The sequence below is a fragment of the Orcinus orca genome, chromosome 4 (assembly GCF_937001465.1).
Source record: "Orcinus orca chromosome 4, mOrcOrc1.1, whole genome shotgun sequence".
In the NCBI taxonomy this organism is placed as follows: Eukaryota; Metazoa; Chordata; class Mammalia; order Artiodactyla; family Delphinidae; genus Orcinus; species Orcinus orca.
Window position 1 is genome coordinate 33,547,563 of NC_064562.1, and position 18,722 is coordinate 33,566,284.

General features: G+C 38.6%; 2 protein-coding genes and 1 long non-coding RNA gene across 15 annotated transcripts in view; 1 reads left to right on the forward strand and 2 right to left on the reverse strand.

Moving 5' to 3' along the window:
- Window positions 1-18,722, reverse strand: part of LOC125964229 (uncharacterized) — a 165,427-nt gene that overhangs the window by 117,690 nt on the left and 29,015 nt on the right. The window lies entirely within an intron of this gene.
- On the reverse strand, window positions 1,011-12,664 carry TIGD4 (tigger transposable element derived 4). 6 transcript variants are annotated; one of them, XM_033403365.2, is made up of 3 exons: window positions 12,492-12,664; window positions 4,826-4,916; window positions 1,011-4,667 (listed from the first exon to the last, which is right to left on the reverse strand). In XM_033403365.2, the coding sequence occupies exon 3, from the start codon at window positions 4,123-4,125 to the stop codon at window positions 2,587-2,589; it is 1,539 nt and encodes a 512-aa protein (XP_033259256.1). In that variant the 5' UTR covers window positions 4,126-4,667; window positions 4,826-4,916; window positions 12,492-12,664; the 3' UTR covers window positions 1,011-2,586. The 6 variants fall into 6 exon arrangements, with proteins under 6 accessions (XP_033259256.1, XP_049565055.1, XP_033259236.1 ...); XM_049709098.1 differs by having other exon boundaries at window positions 1,011-4,673; XM_033403345.2 differs by having other exon boundaries at window positions 4,826-5,713.
- The window catches only part of ARFIP1 (ADP ribosylation factor interacting protein 1), a 133,908-nt gene continuing 128,079 nt past the window's right edge, over window positions 12,894-18,722 (forward strand). For 3 of the 8 annotated variants that reach the window (XM_012535576.3, XM_033403425.2, XM_033403408.2), the window contains exon 1: window positions 12,898-13,147. The gene's annotated coding sequence lies outside the window, so the exon portion shown is untranslated. Of the gene's footprint in view, window positions 13,148-13,215; window positions 13,379-18,722 lie in introns of those variants that run through there. The other 5 variants (XM_033403433.2, XM_049709117.1, XR_004476169.2 and 2 more) reach the window with 4 other exon arrangements.

Here is an 18,722-nt window from a genome sequence, read left to right on the forward strand (position 1 = left end):
ATAAGAAGCCAGGCAAGTAACATGAAACCCACAGGCCTTGATTTACTCATTGTCCTGCTTTATCCTCTTACTAGTGGAGTGAAACCATGTCCCAAATTCAACACAAGATTTGTTGCTTGATGAAGTAGAAACAGGCAAAAACACTGTTGAAACAGTAGGAATTTATAAGGAAGAATAATGAAAATAATGCCACATTTAATTGAAAAATGAGTGAATTGTAAATCAAGTTCTTTGAAAAGGCAAGTGACATTTAGTCCCAACTTTGTACTGACTGTGTATAGAGAAGATAAATCAGGAGTGAGGCAAGCAGTAGTGACTGTCTTAGGAAAAGTGACTTTTTAAAACTTTTGTTCTGAGAATGATTTAAATCTATATATCTTGTAAACTACACAGAAGCATGCACGTCATCAACAACTTACAAGTTATCTTTGAATTTAAATCTGCAGGCATCTTTTGCTTATTCTTTATAGGAGCCTTGTCTTATTTTATCACCTTTAGATTTATTATGCCCCAGAAGTAGAAAATGGATGATGTCATACAGAGGAAAAAAGAGTAGGTACTTTCAACACTTTGGGAATATTAAAGTTGTTCTAAATATTTTCATTAGAACTCCACTGGAACCTCTGTGTTAAAGTGGTACAGAATTACCAAATCAAAAGGTCCTGGTACTTCATTAGCAACAATGTTCTCAGGAGAGATGTTAATGAATACAGCTATCAGCAAAGATCCAGGCAGGGTATTTTCTGAAATACTTTGACCTCGGGGCCCTAAACTCAAGGGAAAAAAACAACAGAATTTTCTTTTATAGAGTATAGAAAATTAGTATTGTGGTATATAGTTAGAAGAACACAGGATGAGGTGATGGGGAACTACTGCATTTTAGTTTTGGTCCTGAGATTTTAACCAAGTCATCTTTCCAGGTTTTAATTTCCTCATCTGTAAAAATGGAGATAATAATTCTTATGTCATAAAATATCTGGAATGATTAAATAAAATATTTGATATCAAAATGGTATGAAGTAAAGAAAGAAAGAGAAAAAATTTATTGAGGGCTCAGTATACACCAAGTACTTTGGTTACAGGTGGGGCTCTTAAGAGAGATCAACGTCCATGATTTAAGTCCATGATTCCACCACTTTAAAATTTTAAATCAAATCATTAATAAAAATGCTTTTAATTAAATTTAAATAATCCGTATTTCACTCTAAAAGAAACTTTCTTAACATTGATATATTTTTAAGGCTTACTGTAACTAAATCTCAAAAGCAAAGTAAATCAACAGTGGAAAATAAAAATACTTTCTATAAATATTTCCTTCCAAATGTGTCTTGTGTTGGCAGATTAATGATAATTCAGAATAAAAATCATCTGTATAATGTTTTATACTTTTTCAAAATACTTTTCAAAGGGAACACTAAATTAGATGTAATAAGTTAAATAAACGTAGTATTTAAAATTTAACAACAGAAAAGTCTGACACATTGTTATATTTTTCTGTTGGTTAAAGACTATTTTATGGATGGAATATAAATAATTTCATACAACATTTTAAAACATTCTGAAGACAAAACTTCCCCAAACAGAAAGCTAATCCAAAATGTTACCCACTGGATTTGAAAAAAACAAACAAACATCAAAATATGCTGAAAGAACAGTTTTTTCTGAAAATAAAATTAAGTAAAATCCAAAAAATTCAACATTACAGATTAAAAGTTTCAGCTCTTAAAATCGGAAAACTATCTAAGAACTACGTAAGACATTTTCTTTTTTAGTAACTGCATATGTATATTCATATTTACTTTTTAAGAGTAATCTTATTAAAATATAAATATTGTAAGAGTTTAATACATGTTTCAATAATGTACTTTTCTATTTAAACACACACATATACATACAAATATTTAGGAAGAACCCATATCACCTTCTGGTTATAGATGATTAAAAAAAATCTGATAAGGTCATAGTCTTTTATTTGATCTTATATAGAAATAACTTGAAAGTTAGACACATTTTTAATCATATCGGTATATAATTGGGTCAGATTTTATTTTCAGTAATTTTTCATAGTTTTTATTAGGACAATTAGCTAGTTATGAGAAAAATAATTTAAAATTAACACTCAATATTTAAGTCTAGTTAGAATATATATGTTCATAAAACTAAATATCTAACCGATAGATATTTTGTTTCTTAGATGAGGTAGATAAATTAAAATATCCTAGAACATGACCTGAACTTAAAAAAACCCAGAAAATAGCAATCACCAGTTCAACCTGTATGAATCAAACAGCTGGAGAATTCTTTTTATTTTTGACATATATGCTGTATGTTTCAAGTACAAGGCCTCTGAAATTCATTTTCTGCTCCCCCAAACCTTACTAAATTGAAATTCATATTTTTCATTTACTTACTCATTATTTAATCTACCTAGGGAACTTTGCTCTTCAGACTAAAGACATTTGCAATTAAACCAAAGATTACTAGTTTTTCATTTTTTAGGTTTAAGTAGTATTTTCCCTTTACATACCTTAAATAGTAAAATGTATTACAAAAAGCTATTATCTTCAGATGGTGTACAATAAATAATTACTTACATGATAAAGAGTTAATAAAAATTTCAAGGTCTGCTAAAGAATTATGAAGCTCATCATTCATATCTTGACTTCTAAGAAAACTTTTCAGAGTATCTAAAGCGGTTATTGCCACATTTTTTGATGGTAAAGGGAGTTCGGTTCCCAGAGATCCACCATCATCCTCTTCATCAGAAGTATAAAATCCAGTTTCATCTGCTTTACTTTCTTTGGTCCATACAGCATCGTCACTTGGTGCTGCTTCACATGTCTCTAAATCATCATCCAGGGCAGCATACTCTTCTATGGATAAGCCTTCAGGAAATTCCACTCCTGCCGCCTGGGCATGGACAACCAAATCAAGACCAGTGTCCGTCTCTGCATTTGTCTTGTCACTTTCTCCCTTTTGAGATTTGAATCCTGCCTCTTCATAGCTCCTAACAATAGTCTCTGGGGTGACAGCCCTCCAACAGAGATGCAAGGTATCAACTGCATCTAGCAGGGAAAACATAAATTCTTTGCTGCCTTCAACAGAGCTTAAAAATTTCTTAATGAGACAATGTCGATATTTGATTTTAAGGCTTTTAATAACACCTTGTTTCATGGCTATAAGTTTGGAAGATAAACAAGACGGAAAGAACGCTAACTCAATGGATTTTAGGTTTTTTACCTCTGGATGTGCAGGAAACGATTCAACAAAAATCACCACTCTTCTTTGCTGGGCTTGAAATTTCTCATCAAGCTTCCGCATCCATTGTTCAAATACAACTGAGGTCATCCGTGCCATTTTGTTAGCTTCATAATACACAGGCAATGATTTTACGCCTTTGAAACAATGTGGATTTCTGTTCTTTCCAATGATAAGCAAAGGAAGCTTCTCAGAGCCGTCCATGTTTGTCCCAACCACCAGAGTTATTCTGTCTTTGCATAACTTGCCAATTGAGCATGTTTCTCCTTTAAATGCAAATGTATTTGTAGGCAACATTCGATAAAGCAGCCCAGTCTCTTTTACATTAAAAACATTTTTAGGATGATAATCATTTAAATAATAAGGAAGTATGTTTTGGTGCCAGACATCTGAAGGGTCTACTGATACACCTGTAGCTTCTACAGGTTGAGCTCTGAATACTAAACCATACCTGGATTTAAAGCGATCCAGCCAACCATTGCTGCACTTAAAATCATTATGTCCCAGTTTCTGGGCAAAATCATTAGCTTTTAGACGCAACATTGGACCATTAACTGGTACATTCAGACACTGGGCGATTCGATACCACCTCATTAGTGCCTCTTCCAGATCTGTGTAAAAAGCAGTTCTCAGTCTTTTTCTCTTTGGATCAAATCTCAGAGATTCAAAGGCTTCTAGAACCTTGTCTTTATTCTTCATAATAGAAGACAATGAATTTTTCTTTATTCCATATTCAGCTGCAATCTCTGCTTTTTTCTTACCACTTTCTACTGCATTTATGATGTCGATCTTTTCTTCAATGGATAGACTTTTCTTTTTCTTCACAGTTACGGGCAGAGTTGAGGCATCCACAGGAGCCTCTGCCATCTCACCCCGTGCTTATGTAGAGGTGTCTTCTCTTTCTGGGTCTGTTTCTTGATGAAAATTTATTTTCCAGTATGATACAAGTTGCTGCTTTCTATTCCACTTCATGTATTAAAAGTCGGTAAGTGTCTAATAGTCGTACTCCTCAGAAAATGGATGAGTAAATAATTTCCTCAAAGGATCTGAATAAGAAAAATGTTATCTGCAGCTAGAATATTTTAGAAGAGAAACTTCCTCCCCAGGACCTTGTGTAGCTCAGTTTATAGTTTATTCGGAGTTCCAGAAGTCAAGCTAAAATAGAAATCTCATTATGTCAAACCTGTCCAGTCCTGCTGATGTATTTTTGGAACGTCAATCCTTTAAGATGATCCATTTTATCCATGCGTGCATTCAACCTCCTCTTAATTCTCCACAGAAGGCCTCAGAGATAAGAAGAAAAGCATCCAGTAATTTCATGCAAAATGTTACCCATTAATTTCCAAGTCTCTTTAGGATGGAGAAGAAAATGGTAGAAACCTTCTAGGACTTGACGATATCCTCCATCTCTTGAACTATTAAAAAAAAAAAACAATTTTAACAATGATATGTCAACTGAATATCAAAAGATATTTATACTAATTAGTTATGCTTTTGATAATAATGAAAAGAATGGGAACATATTTCTAAAAATACAATAACTAAAGCTTCCAGGAGAAATGCTTACCTCCTAAATAGTGTCTCTGTGAAAAGCTCTCTAGCTCTGCTCTGAGACTTTGAATTCTCACTTGCCGTTGAATGCTTTGTAATATATACTTCTGAAATAAATCGGACAAATTTAATCTGTTTTGAAAGTGTGAGCTTACCAAAATTAAAGAACTAAAAATGCTGCTGGATAGATCTTTGGTGGCTATTTTTTCCATGAAGTCACACACTGCCCCCTCTGACTTCTCTAAAAGAAAAACACAGTCAGACAGTGGTCACAAGGTCCAACTTTTAATAGCACATGGGAGACAGTGTCTCTTTTATAGGAGTCTGGTACAAAATGCTTCACTAAAAATCAAACCAAGGGATTCCATTACAAATTTTAAAAATTGAAATCTTATTCTATCTAAATGCTTAAAAATCTAGTAACTTTAAATCAATTGGACACATTAGCTGGATGCACAAAGGCCAAAAATACTTGACAAAATGCATAGGAATAAACAAATTACTGAGAAGATATAATGCAGAAAAAGACCTAGACGAAGAGTTAGAATGAGAGTGACCATGGTCTTAACCTCTCAGGACTTCCACTTCTTTATCTGTAAAATAAAGGGCTTATCATAGTGTAAGGAGATGGGCTTTGGTGCCAGACACACCCGAATTGACAAGTGACTCTGCCATTTAGTACTGAATGTGATCCTGGGTAGTTTATTTAACCATCTGAAGCCTTGGCACCCTTATTGGTAAAATAAGGGTAACTACAGCACGTACCTCGTGGGGTAATTGAACATTCAGTGAGATGGTGTAAAGCACTTAGCACAGTATTTTGCACCTTACAGAGTGTTCAATAAATGTTTGATGATCTTAGCATTATTGTCTTCTCTCTAATGTTCCTTTCATCTGTGTCAATCTAAAAAATTCAGAGATTTAATGAAATCGTACTTCGAATAGAAGCAAGAATCCCACCTAAAACATATACTGAAAGCAGAGCTCTTCTTAAGCCAAATAGTACTGTGAGAACAGTCACAGGGCCCCAGGTGGGCTCGCCTCTACCTTCCCAGGTAGCATCTCCCCTACCGGAAACCACAGTCTTTGGGCCTCCTGCAGGCCAAGGAAACAAGCTAATTTGATGAACCCGTGTTACTTCCCTGTGAGAGTGTGGGCACTCCATTCCTCTAATTTTTCTCTGTCCTCCGAGGTTTCAAGATGACACATGCTTTTTTTTTTTTTTTGCACAAAACTTTGTTAAAATTCCTCTGCCTTGGTCATCAAAATCAAAGCAGTAATTTTTATTATAGGAAATACAACCAGTAAAGGAGTTTTTGTTGTTGCTGTTATTGCAAAAAAAAAAGGTCTTAAAAATAATTATGAGAGCCTAGAGTGTTAGTTTCTAAACTGCTTTATTTCCTGTATTCCAAACAATGCGGGAGGGAGGTAAAAGTGGATTCAAAGCTCATACAGTTATAATGTGGTTGAATGCAGTCCAGAATCCAGGCTTTCTAATGTCAAGTCTACATTCTTCTCACTATATTACAGTGTCCTTGAATCACATGGTGTGGCTCCTCTAACAGGGGCACATTCTATGCTCCCAGCACCAAGCCAACTCAGCATTTCCAATGCCTATCCAAACCTACCCCCCACCCCAAGAAGCAATATCAGGCCTCCATAGGAGAGTAGCCATTATGAATTCTGTGGACACAAATAGCAACCACATTCCATATCCAACTGTTAGGGTGGTCTGACCTTTCTAAGTAAATAAGATTTGACCATTCAACTAAAAAAAAAAATCTTACTCATATATGGGACCTCCCTGTATATTTTTCTGCAATTTCCTATAAATCTACCATTATTTCAAAATAAAAAATTAAAAATATCTTGCTCTCATTAGGAAGACACCAGTCTTCAGAAATGTAGGTAGCAAGAACCAATTTCTTAAGAAAAATCAAGCAAAACTACTCTCCAAAAGAAAGAGGGAATCTCTTTCTTCTTTCTGTTCCTTCCTTTCTTCCTCTTTTCTTCTTTCCTTCCTTTTTTCCCTTCTGCCTTATTTCATTTGTCAGAAATAAACCCTATCATCTCAAATAACAAGGATTACAGAAAAGTGACTTGAATTTTCTCCCTTACCCCATCCCAAATAAAGCAATGTAATATACACATCAGAGATTACTGATTATCTTGATCAAATTGAAAATAGTGATATGTTTGTTTAGGAAGATAGTTTTTTTCTGAAGTTAACAGTATATTTTTCCTTCTTGAACAGTAGTCAAATCTACAATTTTCCATGGTAAGATGCAATATATCTTTATTCCTGAAACAACCACACTTCTAATGACAAACCAGACATGCTAAACTTTTTCCCCAGCAAAGAATAAGGCACCAATACTGCCTGATTAACGAAGCTGACATTTTCCATTCTCCCACAGTACAATGGCTGGGATATTTTTTTGCAGAGAGTGATGGCAGCAGCTAATATGTCTTAGAATATTCATTCTATCAATTAATTAATCATTCTCTCAATTAATCATTCTACCCCTTGAAAATATTACAAGAGAAATGCTGTACTACATGTTAGGAACAACCTTCTCTACGTCAACAGTAAAGCTAACTAACAACTAAGAACAGGCAATTCACTAAAAAAGACTTACCAACTGAATTCCAAATGAAGAAAACAATGGTCAGTAATAAGAGAAATGTAAATCTTCCTTCAAAACAGGAGATACCTTTTTGTTTTTGCTTTTATTTACCAGAACAGCAGTATCTAGTGTTTGCCAGGATGCAGTAACATAGGTTGCTAGGAACCTATGTTAAATAAATTGGTACAAAGCTTATGGAGGGCAAATTAGCAATACAGTACAAAAACCTTAAAAAAGGGGCTTCCCTGGGGGCGCAGTGGTTAAGAATCTGCCTGCCAATGCAGGGGATACGGGTTCGAGCCCCGGTCTGGGAAGATCCCACATTCTGCGGAGCAACTAAGCCCGTGAGCCACAACTACTGAGCCTGCGCTCTAGAGCCTGTGAGCCACAACTACTGAAGTCTGCGTGCCTAGAGCCCGTGCTCCACAACAAGAGAAGCCACTGCAACGAGAAGCCCCTACACTGCAACGAAGAGTAGCCCCTGCTCGCCACAACTAGAGAAAGCCCACGCACAGCAACGAAGACCCAATGCAGCCAAAAATAAATAAATAAAAATAAATTAATTAATTAAAAACAACCTTAAAAATGTGCATAGGTTTTATCCAGCAAGTCCATACTGAGGATTTTATCCCCTCCCCCAAAAATTGTAGATGTAAAAATAATCTAGTTTACAAAATATATTTATTTTCTATTGCTGTGTAACAAATTAACACATATTTAATGGCTTAAAACAACATCCATTTATTATCTTACAGTCTGTAGCCAGAAGTCCAGGTGGGCTTAACTAAGTCCGCTGCTTCAGGTCTTACAGGGCAGAAATCAAGATGTCAGTCAGACTGGGCTCTTATCTAGAGGCTGGAGGAGAATCTGTTTCCAAATTCATTCAGGTTATTTGCAGAATTCAACTTCTGTGGTTGTGGGGCTGAGGTCCCTGGGTTTTTTGTTGGCTGTGAGCAGAGACTGCTCTCAGCTCTTGGAAGCCTCCCTCAGGTACTTGCCTGTGGACCTCTTTATTTCAGCAACAGAGAACCTTCCTCATGTCAAATCTCTTTCATGCTTCAAACCCCTCTAATTTCCTCTGCTGCCACCAGCAGGAGAAAACGCTCTGCTTTTAAGTTTCATGTAACCTAATTAAACTTAAAAGCTTTTGGACAGCAAAGGAAACCATACACAGAATGAAAAGACAACTTACTGAATGGGAGGAAATATTTGCAAATGATGTGACCAAGAAGGGGTTAATATCCAAAATACATAAACAGCTCATTAACTCAATATCAAAAAACAAACAACCCAATTAGAAATAGGCAGAAGACCTAATTAGACATTTTTCCAAAGAAGATACACAGATGGCCAACAGGCACATGAAAAGGTGCTCAACATCACTAATACTCAGGAAAATGCAAATTAAAACCACAATGAGATACCACATCACACCTGTCAGAATGGCTATCATCAAAAATAATAAAAAATGTTGGCGAGGATGTGGATAAAAGGGAAACTTTGTACACTGTTGGTGGGAATGTAAATTGATGCAACCAATGTGGAAAACAGTATTGAGGTTCCTCAGAAAACTAGAAACAGAGCTATCATATGACCCAGCAATTCCAGTGCTGGATATACATCTGAAGAAAACAAAAACATTCATATGAAAAGATACACACACCCCAATGTTGATAGCAGCATTATTTACAATAGCCAGGATACGGAAGCAACCTAAGTGTCCATCAACAGGTGAATGGATAAAGATGTGGTATAAATATACAATGGAATATTACTCAGCCCTAAAAAAGAATGAAACCCTGCCATTTGCAATAATGTGGATGGACCTAGAGGGTATCATGCTTTGTGAAATAAGTCAGACAGAGAAAGACAAATAATCTATGATATCACTTTTATGTGGAATCCAAAAAATAAAACAAAGGAATGTATATAACAAAACAGAAACAGACTCACAGATATAGAGTAACTAGTAACTACCACTGAGAAGAGGGAAAGGAGGAGGGGCAAGATAGGGGTATGGGATTAAGAGATACAAACTACTATTTATAAAATAAATAATCAACAAGGATATATTGTACAGCACAGGGAAATGTAGCTATTATTTTGTAATAACTTTAAATGGAGTATAATCTATAGAAATATTGAATCACTATGTTGTACATATGAAACTAATATAATATTGTAAATCAACTATACTTCAATAAAATAAAATAAAATATAAGGCTCATGTAGTCAGTTTAGGACCACCCAGATTATCTTCCTTTTGAGTAACTCAAAGTCAACTGATTAGTAACCTAAATTACATCTGCAAGATTCCTTTTGTATGTAATATAATATAATCATAGGAATGATATCCTATCATGTTCACAGAGGAGGGAATTACACAAGGTGAACGTCATTGGAAGTCATCTAAGAATTCACACAAGACTGTTCCTCATGTTGTTGTTTTATAATTACAGACAAAACTAAAAATAATCCAAATGTGTAACAAAAAGGATTAGATAAATAAATTAAGGAATATCTATATGCTAAAATACTATTGTACACTGTTGGTGGGAATGTAAATTGATGCAACCAATGTGGAAAACAGTATTGAGGTTCCTCAGAAAACTAGAAACAGAGCTATCATATGACCCAGCAATTCCAGTGCTGGATATATATCTGAAGAAAACAAAAACATTCATATGAAAAGATACACACACCCCAATGTTGATAGCAGCATTATTTACAATAGCCAGGATATGGAAGTCACTGAAGGAGAATATTTAATGATATGATGGAAATTCCATAATATATTAAGTGGAAAAAGCAACTACTGTATGCCAACAAATACAACATACACTGAAAGTTACATGAGGGCAAAGGCTCATGGCTATTGCTACAGTGCTTAGTGCCCAGGAAACAGTAGGTTCTTAATAACAATCTGTTAAATAAATGAAGAAAAAAATACTCACAGAAAAAAAAGATACTGACCAAAATGTTGAATGTTAACTCCAGAAAACAGAATTATGAATAGTTTCTTTTCTTTTAGTTAAAACAATTTCTACTCTGATGTTCTACTCATTCTACTATACATGGGTTTGTTTAAATGTTCCATTAATCAGTACCCTCTAATAAAGGGTTTATTTCCAGAGAATTACACTGTGCAATCAGTAACTAAATATCTCTTCATGAAAAGGAAGCTGTCAATAAACAGTGACAAAATTACTGTGACACTACCAGAATTCCCCTAGAAAAGAAAACTAGCACCTTCTTCTTCCAAGGAAATATTGATAAGCAGAATACAATATTCAACATCTAAAGCAAAGAGAAAAGGTTGCATGCACATTTAATTCACTCAGAAAGGAAAAGTAACAATATCCTTTAACCCGTTGCCTCCTTTCCTTCCCGATCAATAAATAAAAGATAGGCTGCCACAGTTTCCCACAGGCCAAGTGAATAAATGGTACCTGATTTTTCTAAAGCTGAATAATAGCCAATAGCAGTGCAAAGGTAAATGAGTAGACAAGCCCCATGTCATAAGCATATGTGACAGGCAGCTATTCCCTTTTTGTCTTACTTCTCCAAACACAATGGCAATTAAAAGAAAAGTAGTAATCTTCTGTTCTTCCTAAGGAGAATGGGCAGGCAGAATTCCCCAAGCTGTAGGGAGAGGGGGAGATAGAGACAGAGACAGAGATAGAGATAGAGAGAGAGAGAGAGAGAGAGAGAGAGAGAGAGAGAGATGAAAAAAAGTCTCCATCTAAGCAAGGTTAGGTTTAAAATAGTCTTTGAGTTAGTATGAAAAATTTTCCCCAAACCCAAGAAAAATGGCTACTATTTCCTTTTCCCCAAAGAAAGTGCATAGACTTTCACTGTTTTCCATCTACTACTAAGTTCCATTCTGTTCCTATATAATAAGAGCAGTAATTATCCTAGATTGGAATGCTTTTCTTATAATTGAGAAGCCTAACAGGATGGCTTTGAACAGGAAAATCCACAGTAAACTGTAGAACTTAAGTTAAATGAATCGGCATATATATTCACCCATTTAAGATAAGGGCCCTTTAACCACAGATTTATGTTTTGGGATTTCATTATGGTTTTTGTCAGAGAAGGTGTCCTGGAGATTTCAGACAATAAATATTGTTATTTACTTTTGAAATATTGGTGGTGTCACGGGTATCTACTCTTCACAGATATGGGAAAGATTATCTGTACAGGGATGTACAGTTCACTACGCTGAAACTCCCTACAAAATTTGGAGAAGCAGAGTTCTGCCTTCGGGCACTTAGTCATTAAAAATGTCTTGTCAACTAATGTGACAAGGCAGGTGAGAATTATGGTCTAAAGAGGGGTAGGTCCCACGGAGTGCACTGTTGCCTTTGGCATTCCTGCAAGTGAAATGGTGGTGAAAATGAGCACCCAAGGCTGTCAAAGTAAAAGCGGAGTCCGGAACCTTGAAGGGAGATGCGCTCGGCTGGATCTCCGGTATGTACTGTATGTAACTGAGATTCAGGTTTGTCTAGCACCACTGCAGAGCCATACGGTGCTGGGGACAGCGAGAATATCCGAAGTACAGATTGGGGCCTCCACTTAGGAAACTACAAAGGGATCTGAGAGAAGGACTGTTCGTCGGTTTCTGTAGACAGGGCAGTGATCTACTTAAGTAACGGGGCGAGCAAAGAAAGCAGAAATCAGTCCTCTGGATAAACAGTAACAGGAAAGAACAGTATCATGGACCCACTGTCTGCGAGCGAGCAGAGCAGAAGGTGATCACAAAGATAGAGCAAATCATAAGAACTCAGGGGTGCCGGGCGAGGAGGTCTGGTCTTCCTGAAGCGGGTGGGCGTGAGTGACGTGGCCAGAGGGTGGCTTTCCAGGCACTGGGGAAAGAGAGTGAGGCGCCCGCATCCCGTCTGCTCCCTAAACCCCGCATTCCCTCCACCCTCCCACCTCCCACGGGGCTTAAATAACCTTCTACGTGCTCTCTGGCAGCTGAGAAAGAAGCTTGGCTCTCCTGTGATTGCGAGGCGGTGAGCTACGTCCACCTCCACCCTCCCGCCACCGGCTCACCGTCTGTTGGGGGGACGCCTAATACGTGAGGCTGGGGTGTGTGGGTGAGAAAAGGATGCCGAGGGCTCCTGGACCTCCGACCACTCAAGACCAGGCCGGCGCGCCCTTCGGCAAGCCCCCAGCTCTGGCAGGTGCATCTGGACCCGCGCTCACAGCCCCCCCCCAGCGATCTAGCCGCAGCCAGAAAATTACCCGGGCAAAGGCGCCGGCTGAGTCCCGGATGTGGTTGCTAGGGGCCGCAGCGGGAGGGGCGGGGCCCGCCTCCTGGAGTGGGGCGGAGGGGGCCTCGGGGGAAGCGCGCTGGCACCATCGAGACGTGGCTGGGCCGGCCAGACTGAGGGAGAGAGAGGCCGTCCAGGGCTACGGACAACGCTACTTCCGGTCCCCTCACTTCCGGCTCCGCTGCTCTCGGTGTTGGAGCTGTAGGCGTGGTGGAGCTGCTGCCGGTCTGAGTGTCTTCGGCGGTTGGTCAGTGTGAGGCTGTGACAGCCGCTGTTGTTCCCCGCCCCCGAGGAGCCTAGGTGCGTGGGAGAAGGGGAAGAAGGAAAAGGCCCGGGTCGCGTTTCCGCTCACTTCTTGCCAGGGCTGAGGCGACTCCGGAGAGCAGAGGCGGGGATAATCCTCGACGTGCGAGCTGCCGGCTTCCCTGCAGACAGGTGAGGGCGGAGTTGGCCGGCTGGGAAAGAGGCGGGGGAATGCTTCTCGGAGATGGTTGGCGGGGCTGGACACGTTGCCTCTGGAGCTCGCAGTTCCGGACTTCCACAGGGCACTTATGTCCTTAGTCTGTGTGTGCCATCTCTCTCTGTCCAGGCATTCGGCCTTGGGTTTCTCTCCCTTCGTTCCTCCTGTCCCCCCTGAGTGTACCCCCGAAACAGCCGGGTGAAGAGGTAAGACTGGCCCTCCCAGGGCGGCACCCTCCCGGTTTTGCATGTATTGAGCGGAGAAAGGGGTTGAAGGATCCAGGACTTTCTCGACTAAGCCTCGGAGCGGGCCACCTTCAGGTTTGGTGTCCAGCCTTCATTGCTCTCCTTCTTTCCCTGCATCTCCTATTTCTCCTCTCCCGCAGTGAGAGGAAGGGAGATAGCGATAGTCCCTGCGAGAGGTTCCTCGGGCAGTGGTGCAGGGAGGAGCCTTGCCTGTGACATGTCCCAAGCCTGACTGCTTGCGAGGACGTCCAAGGAATGCTGGAGTTTGGGAAGGAAGTTGTGCCGTCGTCTCATCCGTTCCTCTTTGCCAAGTTACTACTGTTTACGTGTCTAGGAAACAGGAAAGAGGTTTTTGTTTTGTTTTAAGAACAGTTTCTAGACGCTTTTCCCTTTTACTTTATTTTATTATTACTTCCTTTGTTTTATTCTCATCTCCCTCTTGAGCCCTTTGATCTCAAAAGGTTTGTAGTTAACACTTCCTGCAGATCCTTTAGCCATCACGTTTGAGGATTTCTGGCCCCCTCCCTTCCTTTTTTCTCCTAGATTAAAGCATATAGTTTCTCTCAGTCGGTTCTTAAGGAAAAAATGGAAGATTTGCAGGACTTTGGTTAAACTTGTGCTTTCACCTGCAAGTGTGGCAGGTGTGTGTTCACATTTGCCATTTAATTAACTTCACTGGCGTGGGAATGTGCACCAGAATTGGTTACCTTAAATCGTTCCTTGTTAAGGCAGCAGGAATTGGCCATTTTATTGCTGCTGTCTCAGAGTGAATGCAACAGACTACATGTCACTGTTTTAATTCCACTTTTCTTTTGTTAGTCCTGTGTTTTTTTGTTTTCCCCACTCAACATGACCAACACTCTCTCCCAGCCACCACGTCTAACACTCATTAGCTGAGAAAACAAAATATTTCTAATCTTGTTTTATTTTCTGGATTAAAATCTCGGTCTCAGTTACTTTCATTCCGTTTCAAATTGATAAATTAGTTTGCCTTAATCCTGGGTCATGCCTTTGGGGACTGTGGTCTAGTGGTCAGTGACTTTCAGGGGACTTCCTCATCCCCACCCCTGAAATTAAGTGCACAGTTTTGTTTTCAGTGCATTTTCTCCTTTCTGGGGAGAATGTCCATTCTTTTTATCAGATTCTCAAAGGAGATATATAACCTCCAGGTAGATTAAAAGCCACTCCTTAGTGTCTTGAAGTTAATGAAAACTTTTTTTGTGGAGCTACTACTTTTTCAAACTGTACATAGCTAGTTTGGGCACCAAGGAGAGTAGAATGCAGAGATTCCAGCTTTATAGTGATGAAATCTCTAGCTACTTCAAAACTTCAGTGTTTCTAAATTTCTTCCTAGACTTAGAGAAGGAAGTAAGACTGCCTCTTTATTTAGTTCCTGATTTGTGGTTTCGAGGTTTCTCTTTAGGGATAAGTATTTGTGGCCAATGTTGTGGCGATCCAGTGGATTTATAAATTGATACATTTATTATTAATTTATACATATTTAATATCACCAACCTACTGGGTACAGTTCAGAGTAAAAGTTTAAATTTCTAGTGTACTTTGTTTTCATTTTCTTGTTTTTCACTTGAGCCATCTACTTCGGGCTTCGGCTTTGTTCAGAAGGGCAAATGATGCTTCAGTGCTGTGGTCTGTAAGCCTTTGGCATGTTGCTGCTCATCTCGACATCTCCTTTCCCTCCATATTACCTCTATATTAGGAATTTAATGATCGTTCTCTTTTGTGACTAACTTAGTATCCTTCCAAACTTAATGTAAGTTTAGAGCGCATATTTGAACTTACGGATTTGATGGTAAAGTGTTTGTTGATCAAGGGTTGACGTTCTAAAATGTTTGACACCTGTTTCATAGAATGTTAGAACTTGAAGAGACCTATACAGCTCATCATAGTCTATATGGAGTAACCAGTGTATTCTGCGCACAAAATAATTTGCCCTCTGTCTAGCATCCTCACTTTGGGGGGCAGAAAACATAAGTTTATAAAGAGTCAATTATGCTAAATTAGTTTCCTTCTAAGGTAATGACAAAGTCAGAAGATTGATTATATCTGACACCATAACAACAATTAACATTGGTTTGCTTACTGTGTGCCAGGCATTATGCTAAGTGCTTAATATGATTATCTCATCCAGCCCTCACAGCAACCTTATAAAGTGGCTAAATTTTTCATTTTTGTAGATGAAGGAATTGAAACTAAATGATTAACTGAAGCTGAAGTAATCTGCTCAGAATTCACTGGTCAGACCAGGATCCAACCTAGGTTATCTGAATCCAGACTGTGAGCTCTTAACTACTACTCTAGGCTGCTTCTACCATATTTTCTTTACATCTTTTATTGGCATGTGTTGGGGTATCTCACCTGATTTTCTATCAGACATTAAGTAAAGAAGGTCTTTTCCTTTATTAATCTTCAGTAGTTGAACACCTGGTTGAATATCACACCAAAAAGTATGACAAAAAGAAATGAATTCGGAGGAGGCCTATGGAGTGTTATTTGATAGTTTTCCCACAGGGCGGATATAAATCTGTGTATGTGTTTGTCGGGTGTGTGTGTGTGTGTGTGAGTGTGTGTGTGTGTGTGTGTGTTTGTGTGTATGTATGATGACATATGAGGAGTGGAAAATGTGAAAATAAAAGTTTTAAGTAATAGACTTGGCATTGTAAGGGTCTGGAGGTATAAATACATTCCAGAATGATAACCTTGGGATGGGGTAAGGAATAAATTCAGGATGGAGGAAGGAGTAAATTTAATAGGGAATTTAAGATAATATGGCTGTGGATGAAAAACTAACAATATATGTGCAGATTGGAAACAGCAGTCCCACAAAATATGGATGATGATGACGTAGGGACCATAACAGTCTAAAAGTCAGATATACACCAGCATTAGTTCTAGGAAGTATGAAAAAGACTGTAAAACAAAGGAACCTGAAAATAATCTTATTCTCTTTAGTCTCTAGATTAGCTTTAGGCAGTCATGGAAGCCAGTGATTAGCTCTTACAGATTCTCAGCTATTTTCTACAAGACAAAAGTCTACATTTTCTTTTTCTCTTTGTTTCTTTTCTCTTTCATCTTCCCTCCATCCCTATTTCCCTCTCTTCCATTACTTCTAAACTTTTGTCTTAAGATGGTTCTAGGCAGATATTGTTGGAAGTTGCTCAAATCTTTTGTGAAAGTATGGTAACATCTTTGCCATATTGTCACCTGAGAGTTTTTATTTTGTTTCATTTTTTGTATACGTATGATGGCATTGGACTAGCAGCTCCTTGATGTTCGGGCTTGATCCTTTGGAGAACTGTGACATCACTGTCTTTGAAGCAGGATCATAAGAATAACAGAGTTGGTGGTGAGACCTAAATTATCCAGAGGAGGGAGTCATTTGGCCATCTCCAGTGTCTGCCGACATGAGATAGTGTGTTAGAGCAAAGTTTCCAAACTTCTGCATCATGGCACACATAAAAATGATTATTTGTATGGCAGATTCCCCAGCTCCCTGTAGGCCGAGGGGGCCAGGGAGAGGGGGTGTCAATATTTTCAGCACATCTGTAATCCATTCTTTTTTTAAAAATTTATTTATTTTTGGCTGCGCTGGGTCTTTCATTGCTGCGCATGGACTTTCTCTAGTTTTAGTGAATGGGGACCACGCTTCATTGTGGTGTGCGGGCTTCTCATTGCGGTGTCTTCTCTTGTTGTAGAGCATGGGCTCTAGGCGCACAGGCTTCAGTAGTTGTGGCACATGAGCTCAGTAGTTGTGGCTAACGGTCTCTAGAGCGCAGGCTCAGTAGTTGTGGCGCATGGGCTTAGTTGCTGTGCGGCAACTAAGAGATCTTAGTTGCCACGGAGCAACAACTAAGATTGGGATTTTCCCGGACCAGGGCTCGAACCTGTGTCCCCTGCCTTCCCACCAGGGAAGTCCCTGTAATCCATTCTTGGCATATTGATTGGAAAGCTTTGTCCAAGAGAGGAGGAATATGTTACTCTTTAATACCTTCTTTTTATTTAGCATATAATAATTTACAAAGCATTTTCCCATATATTCTCATTTTATTTTTACTCCAGCCATCTCAAGTAGGTAAGAGCAGATAACATTACCGTGTTAGAAATGAAGAAATTTAGATTTTAGATGAAGTACTTTGCATAAGGTCACACATCTAATAAGGGATGGATCAGGAATTCACATCCCAGATGGAAAGAGTCCCTGGGGTTAAGCCAGTGTAACGTAACCTCTAGGATGGCTGGGATTCTGTTTTGTTTCAGAGCTCTCCCCTTCAATATCTAGGGCAGCGCCAGGCACATAGAAGTCCGTAATAGTTGTCATTTATCGAGTGCTACTCTGGCTAGGCATTATGCTTTATAGATGCTATCTGTGTATTAGGTACTGTTATTTTCTATAAACAAATGAAGAAACAGGTATAGAAACCAGCAGAAGTAATTAGTCCAAGGTCATCCAAATAGTAAAAGGAGAACCACAGACTCATAAAGTTGCTTGACTCCAAAGCTTGTACTCTTTTTCACTATAGTGACTAATGATTCCATGATATTGTGGGGTAGAGATTGGGTTCCACTTAAAGTATATGACACTGGTGGCAGAGGGTGGTCGTGATGGTGGTGAAAGGGAGGTAAGCAGGAGGACTATTGTTTATTTTTGGCAGCCTTGAGGTAGAGTTCTAGAGATGATAGCTTTCTAATAGGATTCTCAAGGTGTTTGGGATGGGGATGGGGTAGAAGAGAAATATGATAAAACTCATAGAGAGTAACTTGGGCCATTGGTGCGCCTTCTAACAAAAGGGTTAAAAATGTAGATCCTCTTCATATATGGCTAGATGTTAATTATAGATTATTTCTTAAAGGAGGTTTACAGATTATTTTCATTTTCCTCTTTCTGTATTTCCTAATTTTTCTGTGCAGCATTTAATTAATTTTAAAATTAAAAATATTTTAAATTTTACAAGTAAGATATATTCTTGAAATAAAAATTCAAATAATACAATAAGCAGGTTGAATGAAAGCTTCTACTTCTTTAATCCCTCTATCCCCCACACTGGCTCTCGATTAATTCACAAGGTGGTTGTTTGGGATTAGATGAAATATACAAGGAAGCTCTAAACTGCACCTGTCCAATAGAGTAGCCACTAGCCACATGTGACTATTTAAATTAGTTGAGATAAAATAGGATAAAAATTCAGTTCCTCAGTCAAACCAGTCACATATCAAGTGCTCAGTAGCCACATGTGGCTAGTGGCTACTTTACTGACTAGTGCAGGTATTGAATATTTCCAAGGACATT